The 11,458-nt window shown below is 38.7% G+C and overlaps 1 protein-coding gene across 1 annotated transcript; it reads left to right on the top strand.

The window, feature by feature from the left end:
• Positions 1 to 2,663: 2,663 nt before the first annotated feature.
• LOC309554770 (olfactory receptor 1468-like) lies at positions 2,664 to 3,485 on the top strand (the record flags this gene model as incomplete). The annotated part of the gene is made up of 1 exon (XM_082256471.1): positions 2,664 to 3,485. The coding sequence occupies one exon, from the start codon at positions 2,664 to 2,666 to the stop codon at positions 3,483 to 3,485; it is 822 nt and encodes a 273-aa protein (XP_082112597.1).
• Positions 3,486 to 11,458: the final 7,973 nt, after the last annotated feature.

The raw sequence follows: 11,458 nt of genomic DNA, 5'->3' as shown, positions 1-11,458 counted from the left end.
CACTGGGAACAGTCCCAGAAAATCCTCACCAGGTGGTATTTAACACCATACCGCTTATCAAAATTTTATAAAACGCACAGCACGCTCTGCTGGTGAAATTGTGGCCAAATTGGTAGCATACTTCATGTTTTCTGGTCATGCAAGAGCCTTACCAGTTTCTGGAGAAAGGTATTTGAGATCCTCTCAGATACCACTGGCATAATACTTACCCCAAATCCGGCCCTAGCTCTCCTTTCCTTAGGCATTGACAGCATCCACCCCAGTATGAGAACAGTGACAACCCATATTTTGATAGTGGCCAAAGCCGTTATTGCAAGACACTGGAAACAATCCGACCCGGCTTCCCATTCTGAAGTACTCTGCCTTATCAACACACAATTCTCATACGAAAAAGCGTACTCATACTCTACCTCTAAGAGTGCACAATTCTACTCCCGCTGGCAACCTTGGCTCAATAGCAAATACTACACTACACCCTTTTGACACAAATAAATCTTACTTCAACGTGTATTAACTCTAGCACCCTTGACTACACCAAAGACCCTTTTATGCTGGTTTTGTCCCAATTTCCTTTTTTTGGCATGATACTCTGTTTCATTATACCACGTTTGTACCATTATTGGACTCTCTGTTCTTGCAATGGGTTGTCTAATTACTATGCTTATTTTGACATTCACACTTGTATCTTATGTTCCAGATACTACTGTCTGTTTACTGTGTTGTTGTTCTTTTGAAAATTAATACAAATATTGATATTTATGTAAAAAAAAAAAAAAAGTAATTTTGTAATGAAAAAGCTGCTCTCAGCTATTATATTCTTCACAATGTAGTTGCCTCCTAAGTGCGTGGATATTCCAGGTTAAAGGTGATAGCAGGTATGATTAGTGATCAAAAGAGAGGAATTTGTAAAGGAAGTGTGTAAGTCATGTATATTATTGTATTCTATTTTGTATGTATTGCACACGGCACTAAATGTTTTCATTACATATTTGCATTTCGAGTCCTGATTAGAATTCACCTGCCTATGTTACGCCCCTTGTTACCATAAAAGTACAATTGTAATATTAATGTGATGCCCATGTAATCATGTGTATAAACATTCAATTGCGTCAAATAAAGGAAAACAGTTATTTTGGAAAGAGGCTGAGTGTATCTTTTATGTCTGTTCCCTAATGCAGTAGTTATTATTAATTTGGAACCACTAATCAATATGATAATAGGAGTTGCCTATCTATAAAATTTCCATAACAACCTTGTGTTTGGTTGCCCTTAAAGTCACATCAGAGGAACATTGGCATATTTTGTATTTAGTAGGGATGGTGGCGACCGCCTTACCATAACTGAGTTGGTTTGATGTTTTTTATCAAATCTCAACTTCAAACTCAGCCACCCTCCTCACTGGAAAACTTCAGAAAGTGTTTTACAATTTTTATACCTTTTTTTCAGCAGTCCTCAGGCCAGTTACATGATCTTCTGGCAGAAAAAGTTTTTTTTTTTGTTGAAATGTTACACTGATGTTTCTGAGCAATTGTTTGCTACAGTATTGTATTTTGAAAAAAAAAATATGTATAAGAAGAACATTAATATTCTTATTATAGCCACAAACATAAACCCAAAGAGGTCTAGATTACTCTCTATGGAATCTTTAATCTGCAAAGAAACATATAAATGTTTGTGTGGAAAAAGGTTTCATATTCAGTCAACTGGGCTTATCCACAGATACACATCATATGCTTTATGCTTCAATATATATATATATATATAGGATATTTATTATTAGTTTATCTCTTTCTCTCTTTCTATTTTTCTTTCCTTGGGTCCTTTTTTTCATGCAATATTTAACCAGAACTTTATTTTTTTACATTATTTCGACATTTGACATTATTCTGCATGTTTGACATTATTTTTCCTTTTTTCTTTCCTTTTTTTTCATGGTAAATAGAAAAACTGGTAGAAAAATATCCCATGAAGACAAATAATGTGATTTTGTTATATTTTCTAATATTGGCACTTTAGTTTTCTGCTACGAAAAAAAAAAAAACAACATTTCTTTTTGTTGGTTTATTTAAAATTAGGGTTAAATTTGAACCACATATGGGCTTTCATCAGAGATCACTAGTGAATAAAGTAAGCACAATTTTAAAATCAGACTGAATTCATCAGGCTATAATGCCTTAATTGATAGTTTTATAATTTAGAGCATTGTGTTTTTTCACATTGTGTGACATCGTTTTCCACTACTGTCATGGCATTAAAGTGTACATGAGGCCAAATACTAAAGTTGTGTCTATAACTCCATTTTTGCCATGTAAATTTAGTGGTGTAAAGCTTTTTTTTTTTTTTTACATATTATGTACAGTATATTCTATTTAACCAAATGCGCTAGAAAACAAATCTTTTTTTTTTTTTTAATTTCTCTTTAAAAGTGGTTGATAATTCAAAGTTACAGGTCACCTTATTTACTATTAATAATTTTCCTGCTATAGCTAATACTTATGAATGCTATATACATTTTTTCTGCTTCCACACAGACCACACATAAAGATAATGTCACCACATTCTTCTTTTTGGGATTTAATAGCAATGCCGCATTTAATGTGCTGCTCTTCACCTTGGTCCTTATTATATACATTGGGACAATATGTGGAAATCTTTTGATCATCATGCTGGTATATTACAGCAAGACCCTTCATTCTCCCATGTACTTCTTCCTCTCCCAACTCTCTATATCCGACATCATGCTGACCACAGATATTGTTCCTAACATGTTAAATATTGTTCTACATGAGCGGACCTCCATATCCTTTTCTGGTTGCATCACTCAATATTATGTCTTTGGTTCAATAGAAACATTTGAATGTTACCTTCTGACAGTGATGTCCTATGACCGCTATCTAGCCATCTGCTCTCCTCTGCATTATACCTCCATTATGAAACATACACTTTGTATTAAATTAATTCTTGCCTCCTGGCTGTTGAGTTGTTTAGTGGCCTTTGTTCCCACACGTAGCATAAGTCAACTAGAATTCTGTGGGCCAAATGTTATTGACTATTTATATTGTGATATAAATCCTCTTGTGGAACTTTCTTGTTCAGACACATCCAGAATACAAATGGAAGAAACTGTAATGTGTTTTCCTGTGTTAATATTACCCTTCCTTGTGTTAGTGGTTTCATACACTTATATTGTTGTAACTCTGTTAAAGATATCCTCCTTTTCGGGAAGACAGAAATCCTTTTCCACATGTAGCTCCCATCTCACTGTTGTGTTTATATTTTATGGAACCCTAACTGCCATATATATGATTCCAAAGGAAGGACAGTCACAAATGATCAGTAAGATAATGACATTGTTGTACACTGTTTTGACTCCCTTTATAAACCCTTTCATCTACAGCTTAAGAAATCAAGATATCAAGGGCAGTTTAAAAACGTTGTATATAAAAACACAGGGCTCATTATTCAAAACATTTGGTAAAAATTAAATATTTCAAATGTATGTGTTTACATTTCTATGGAACTTGGGGTGCACCACCATACAGAAGTGATGCTTGATAATAAATTGATACTAGAGTTCAAATACCACTATGTGGTTAATAAAAAAGACTAATACCCTTCTGACTTTTATGTCTTGGTGGGATACCTATATAACCAAGTTCAACCTCTCCTCTTTCTCTGGTCCCATCCCAACAATAGTGCACAAATCCTGTTTTCGTAAAATATTAACTCTGTATTATGACCACTAGAGAGTTCTTAACTCTTAGGGCCCTTTCACACTGAGAAACCGTCACTCTAGCTGCATACCTATATATGAACTTTGCTTAAAGTGGAGTTCCACCCTGAATTTTTTTTTTTTAACTATCCGCTTGCTTTTTTTTACCTGCAAAAGAATTGGATAATTATTTTTTTTCACTTACCTTTTTTCACTTACCTTGGAAAATATACTTACCTTACTTCCTCTTCCTCCCTCTACGGACATGTCCGCCATCGTCACTTCCTGCTTGCATTGATTCCTGGGAGCTGAATGCCATCGCTCCCAGGAATCAATGCGCCTTCACCGGCCCCGCACGTCAATTCCGGCGCAGGCACGTCATTCCCTGCTAAACAGCTTCTGAGCATGCCCAGAAGCTGTGCAGGGATGACGCGTCTGCACCAGAAGTGACGTCGGGGCCGGTGCAGGGCATTCTAGGACAGAAGAGGACACAAAGAGGACACAGAAGAGGACGCTCCGGCTTCAGCTGCCCACACCTGAGATGACAGCGCTGGACAACAAATTTCTTCTAAAAGGTAAGTGCGACCTGGGAAAGTTCAGAGGCTATCCATTGTGAAATGCACTAGCCCTGACTGTCCCGGGGGTATTTTTATCTAATTTTTTTTTCAGCAGGAACTCCGCTTTAAGTCATTTGATTGCAGGTATGTTACAGTTGTCTGTTAATCAATTTGCTCCTTATGTGTGTACGTCCTAGTGACTGTAATCCAAATGCAGTTTTTGCATCAATTACTATGGACTTCTCTTGTCTTAAATCGAGAGCATAATTTGGTGTTCTGAATAGCCCCTTGTGGGAGATTGGTCCGTGGTCTTGGAGGTGCATGGTGATTGGGTCGGTGGGGATTTGATGGCCTGGTCTGATGACAAACCCAGATATATTTTAATGATGCTGCGCTATGTTCAACACTGACCTACTACCCAGGGTGTGTATACTGGAATGATGAATTACAATTTAATGTTATGAATATGTGGAAATATGGACATATCTAATACGACTGTTCTCATCATAGACACCCTTCCTGGTTTTTGTTTAATGACCCCTGAAGAAGATTAAATCACTGTACGTAAAAACCCGTTGGGTCTTTCACTGCCCCTTGTGGACAGGAACAATAAACTATGGTCAATTTAATGTATTAGCCGCTGCTGTTTTATCTGTATTTGTGCTGTATTGAACCATTTTTGAATTTGTAATAAAATGTTGTACTTTTTACTACATGAATGTAGTTTTTCTAAAAAAACAATTGCCCCTTAAAGTCCCATTCAGAGGGTTTCTTCTTGTTTCCACACTGGGGACCTCCATTGGATGGAATCCGCTTGCTCGGCAGGAATCAGTCCGCTGATCCCCGCCAAGCAGGAGGATGACAGGTTCATCTCCGCTCACTGTGCTGAGAAGGACCTGTCAGAGTCCGGTTCTCCTCTATGGGAAGATCGGATGAAAACAGACGGCCTGTCACCAAACAGATGAAAAATAGGATCACCATTCAGCTGGATTTGGCGGACAGGATCGGATAGCGGCGGGTGTCAGCGGACATATCACTGCTGACATCTGCCGCTCCATAGGGATGAATGGAGTGTTCGATCAAGTCCGCCTTAAAAATTGACAGGCGGACCTGATTGGAAAGGCCCAGTGAAAGGGGCCTTACTTTATTTACTCCTTACTGAAACTTTCTTAGCAGTATCCTTTTCACTTGCCAGACACTGCTGATGCCATTCAAAACTCAACAGTCTCCTATCTGTATGTAATGTTCTTAGGTTTCTGACCAATATCAAGGTTGAACACTTTAGTGGATTGCTTTTTCCATGTGATCCCTCAGATTTGCAAAATACTAGTAACTTGACTCATACAAGGGTCCACTGTCTTATGTATGTGTATGGACCACTGTATTGCATACAACATTTGTCTCCTCATACTGGGAGAAACTCCTTAGTCTAACCCTCACATTATTCACCTCTGGCCAGGGGCATGAGATAAACTACAGGCTGTCTTCACGTTTTGCTCCTCTCAGCTTTTTTGTTTTGTTTTTCATTTTAGGTCAAACCCACTATATCTTATTTTTATAATTTGGATACAATGAGGTAGATTTGGTATTAAAGTGATAGGTACTCTCACTGTTTGTGTGAGTATTCATGACCTTAATACAAAGTCTACCTCATTGTATCTAAATTATAAAGATTAGATAGGGATGATTTGAACCCCTTATATGTTTAATGGTTTTGACCTAAAATTAAAATAAAATGCATCAGGAAAAGTGAAGATAGCATGTGTTTATTTTGCTTGTCTATAAGTTTTTTTTTTTTTTTTTCCAAGTTCATTATTGCTAATTTGAAGTGCATACAAGCTTATGTCATCTCCCTGAACCTAACTTTAGCTTGCTTTTCCACCCTTCACACTTGAAACTGAACTCCAGACAAACAGCTATATATTCAGTATATGGAAGATGTTATACCCACCAAAGGATTTAAATTTATGTCCACCCAGTCATGATAGTGGCACCGCTCTGCGTCCGCAAAGCTCTGCTTATCTCTGATATGAGCTCTGATGTATGGAATGCACAGTAGACTACAAGAGGCTGATACAGGTCAAATTGAGGTACCTTCACTGCTTGCATTTAAAAAAAATACATATGATAAGCATAATAATGGTTTCAGAGTTATTTTAATTGATATAAATAGGCAGGTAAACAGCTTCATAGGAATATCCAAACTCAACTGAAAATAAATCCTTTAAATCCCACAAAAAAAAACAAAAAACAAAAAAAAAAAAAAACAAAAGGTTGGGAAGCTAAAGAGGAGAATACGTTGATTCATAAAATAGATAACGAGTACAGTAACATGTAGAGAGCTTTGGGCATCCCATTTGGAAAAGCTACACTAGCATGCTTGAGAAATTCAGCGAATGGATGACAAAATATATGGTGGATACTGACATCACCATCCCCAGCCACCTCCTTACATGTATAGTATTCAGATTTACCTTTTCAAACTGGATTATGTGCAAAGTTGTACCAGTGGGATTCTGGATACAGGTTTTGATCTGAATAGATTGAAGTATAATCTACTGTTCTGTGACATATGATCACTACTTGTCATTGATGCTCTTCTAATCATGGAGCTTTGTGTTCAATAATTTTATTGAAATGTTAAAAATACAGTCTGAAGCAAGATAATTGCAACATTTTAGGCAAGCATCGATGAAGAATAAAACATCTACTGAAGATGTATTATCTTTTTAAAAAGTAAGTACACAGTCATAGGGTCTAATTGTCAAAATCTTATTGGATATCCAAAAGAATAATATGATGCTTCTAATAATAACAGTTCTTAGCAGAAAAAAATGCTCTGTCCCAACCTCAAAGAAGTTCAGGAACAGATATAGAAGAAGAAAAAAAGAAAAAGCAGAAGGAAAGCAAGAAAAAGTGGTGATTGAACACCTAATAACATCCAAATATGTTGCATAGTAGGATTATAAAGAAATGTGCATATATTGGACCAAGGGGCCTCATACCTTCTCAAAGTGCTTGTTAAAGTGGTTGTAAACCCCCCTCTGTAAGTTGTACCTATAGGTAAGCTTATAATAAGGCTTACCTATAGGGCTTACCTATAGGTACTGTAAATATCTCCTAAACTGGCACCATTTAGGAGATTTACTGTATAGTGTGCCGATGACGTTATCGGCGAATGCGCTCTGAAGGTGGCTCCTGCACACATGCAGACATGGAAGGAAGATAGGTGAAGATGAATGTGGCCTCCAATGGGGACGACGAGGGCTTTGTTTGGAGGTAAATGTCATATAATGTGCTAATATGCGATACTCACTATGCACATTATGCCTTTACTTTTCAGGGAAACAAAAAAAAAATAAAAAAAATCAATGACTTTACTTCCTCTTTAACCTCCCTGGCGGTATGATTATTTCAGATTTTAGGTGCTGAAAGCGGTACCATTATTTTGCACAGAAATCTGTACATTTTAAAACTCACCTTCCCCTGCGATCCACCGTTGTCTTCCCACTGTCCTCCTCCGCCATCCTCCCGCTGTGTGCTCGGCCGATGCCGGCACCTGTCTTCCGATTCCCTTCCCTGCGAGCGTTGCAACACAGGGGGGTGGAACCGGCGGCAATTTAAAAAATGTAAATACACTAAATTACATGATACAAAGCTGTGATCCTAACAGATTACACTGTATCATTCCATTTAAGCACAGGATTTCACCTGGTGACTTTTCCAGTGCCCTGTCTGTGCTTTTCCAGTTCTTTGTGCCTGGAAAATTGAGAATGACCATGGCGTCCAAAAGCGTTCTTTTTGCGCAAAAGCCCTTTTAGACGAACTGGAAAACAGCGACAGCGAAACTTTAAGAACTGAGCGATAGAGATTCGTGGGAAAATTCGTCATCAGGTACGGAAAGTGAGGACAGCGACGATTCTGATGTCTCTTTCTGGCACATCGCTCTGTTGGAAATTCTGAAGAATCATTTGATATACTTCCCAAATTCCACAACTATGTGCCAGAAAGAGATATCAGAATCATCGCTGTCGTCACTTTCTGTACCTGATGACTAATTTTCCCACTAATCGCTATCACTTAGTTATTCAAGTAACTCAGTTTCACTGTCGCCGTATTCCAGTTCTTCTAAAAGCGCTTTTGCAAAAAAAAAAAAAAAAAAATGCTTTTTGGATGCCATGGTCGTTCAAAATTGTACAGGCACAAAACACTGGAAAAGCACAGGCAGGGCACTGGAAAAATCACCAGGTGAAATCCTGTGGTGAAATGGCATGATACAGTGTGATCTGTTAGGATCACAGCTTTGTATCATGTCATTTGTGTATTTACACTTTTGAATTTGCCACCGGTTCCTCCCCCCTGCGTCGCAATGCTCGCAGGGAGGGAACCAGAAGGCAAGTGCTGGCAATCAGTCGTGCACAGAGCGGGGAGACAGTGTGAGGACGGCAGGGAGGACGGCAGGGGATCGCAGGGAAGGTGAGTAACATTGCGGGGTAATCCCAAGTGTGGCTCGGGGTTACTGCTTTTGGAACTGGAATTAACCCCAAGCCACACTCGGGAATACCGCCAAGGAGGTTAATGTCATTCAAAAGCCTGATTATCTCATTATGGAGCTTTATAGATCATTTTTAGAAATGTGGATGTTCTATTCAACATCATGCCTTATATTCCTTATATTATGTGTTTTTTGGGCAAGTGGACTGCCTATTTCTCAGCTGTAGTCTTGTTGGGACACATGGGAGAGGTCAACTTCCTTAGAACTGTCCTGTATAAAATGGCAAGTATAATAGTTATACTATCTTAGTGGAAACTTGATTCATCTATTATTTATGCTCATTCTACCTTCACTCCAGGACCCTGCCATATACTGCATTGCTGAGCTATGACAGGTGCATTGATTTATTTTTGATGCTCTTATAGAGTTGTTGTTTTTAAGTGCTTCATTTATGGAGAACCAATAAAAATAAGAAGCTACGTTAAATCCTAGTAGTGCAATCATGAATAATCATATGGTAAATAGCGTGGCATGAAAACAACTAAACATGCAGTGAATAAATTATGAGCAAAATATACGATTGAAAAAAAACAATCATATGAAAGTGATATAATGAGATAGGTTCAAAATCCAGTCTTAGGTGAACATAAAAAAAAGTCCTTTCAATGAAAAAGTCCTTTCCAATAGTAAACAAGAGTGTCTATAAAGTGCAAAAAAGTGTATAAGTAACGTTGATTGATGAAATCCACCACCAAGCACCAACATTTAGCATACGATTCTTACCAGATAGCATAGACCAAAAATGATAATGGTCATAAAAGCACAAAAAAAACCTGGCATCCGAGATAGGCGGTGGCTGCTCAGCAGCAGCTCCAAATGGATCGGGATTAAAAATAAAATTAACAAGCATAGTGAAGTCTGCTAACCTTTAAGTTATTTTATTAAAAATATACAGTATCTCACAAAAGTGAGTACACCCCTCACATTTTTGTAAATATCTTTTTATATCTTTTCATGTGACAGCACTGAAGAAATGACACTTTGCTACAATGTAAAGTACATAGTTACATAGTTACATAGTTACATAGTTAGTGAGGTTGAAAAAAGACATCAGTCCATCCAGTTCAACCTATGATGTGTGTGTGTGTTTGCTTTTAGCCGTACATTGTATACCCCTGTATGTTGTGGTCTTTAAGGTGTCCATCTAACAGTTTTTTGAAACTATCGATGCTCCCTGCTGATACGACTGCTTGTGGAAGAGAATTCCACATCCTTACCGCTCTTACAGTGAAGAACCCCTTACGCACTTTAAGGTTAAACCGCCTTTCCTCTAGTTTTAGTGAGTGGCCACGTGTCTTATTGTATCTCCTTTCTCTGAATAGTTTGTTCCTTATGCTCGGGTCGCCAGTACAGTATTTGTACATTGATATCATATCCCCCCTCAATCGTCTCTTCTCCAGAGAGAATAAGTTCAGGGCTTGTAGTCTTTCTTCATAGCTGATGTCCTCCATCCCCCTAATTATTTTTGTTGCCCTTCTCTGGACTTACTCCAGTTCCAGCACATCCTTTCTGAGGACCGGTGCCCAGAACTGGACAGCATACTCCAGATGTGGCCGGACCAGAGTCTTGTAGAGCGGGAGAATAATCTCTTTATTTCTGGAGTGAATCCCCTTTGTTATACATCCCAGTATTCTGTTGGCTTTGCTTGCGGCGGCCTGGCATTGCATGCCACTGCCAAGCCTGTTGTCTACCAGTACCCCTAAGTCCTTTTCCATCCTAGACTCACCCAGAGGTTCCCCCCCTAGCGAGTAGCTTGCTTTCTGGTTTTTGGCCCCCAAGTGCATTACTTTACATTTTTCAACATTAAATCTCATCTGCCATGTAGTTGCCCACTCCGTTATTTTGTTCAGGTCCGCTTGCAAGGTTTCCACATCCTGCATAGAAGATATTGGCATGCCTAATTTAGTATCATCCGCAAATACTGAGATTGTACTAGATATCCCCTCCTCTAGATCATTTATGAATAAATTAAACAGGATTGGTCCCAGGACAGAACCCTGGGGGACCCCACTTTCCACACCCGCCCAATCCGAGTACTCCCCATTAATCACCACCCTCTGTATTCTCCCCTGGAGCCAGTTCTCTATCCAGGTACTCACCTTATGGTCCATACCTATCTTCCTTAGTTTGTACAGTAATCGTTTGTGGGGAACGGTGTCAAAGGCCTTTGCAAAGTCCAGATACACCACATCCACAGGCTTACCTTTATCTAGGTGGCAGCTCACTTCATCATAGAAGGTTAATAGATTGGTTTGGCACGAACGATTTTTCATGAATCCGTGCTGATTAATACTTATAATACCGTTTTCATTACTAAAGTCTTGTATGTGGTCCCTTAACATCCCCTCCAATATTTTGCAGACTACAGATGTTAGGCTGATCGGCCTATAGTTACCCGGGATATATCTCGGCCCCTTTTTAAATATTGGTACCACGTTGGCTTTTTTCCAATCAGCTGGCACCATACCCGTCTGTAAACTATCCTTAAAGATCAAGAATAATGGTCTGGCAATCACCTGGCTGAGCTCTTTAAGAACCCTCGGGTGCAAGCCATCCGGTCCCGGGGATTTATTTATGTTAAGCTTCTCTAGTTTAGCTCTAAGTCTATCTTCTGTTAGCCATGGCGGCACTTCC

Source organism: Pelophylax lessonae (assembly GCF_965119305.1).
Source record: "Pelophylax lessonae genome assembly, chromosome: 4".
In the NCBI taxonomy this organism is placed as follows: Eukaryota; Metazoa; Chordata; class Amphibia; order Anura; family Ranidae; genus Pelophylax; species Pelophylax lessonae.
The sequence above is the reverse complement of the archived record's forward strand: the minus strand, read 5'-3'. Positions and strand labels throughout refer to the sequence as shown.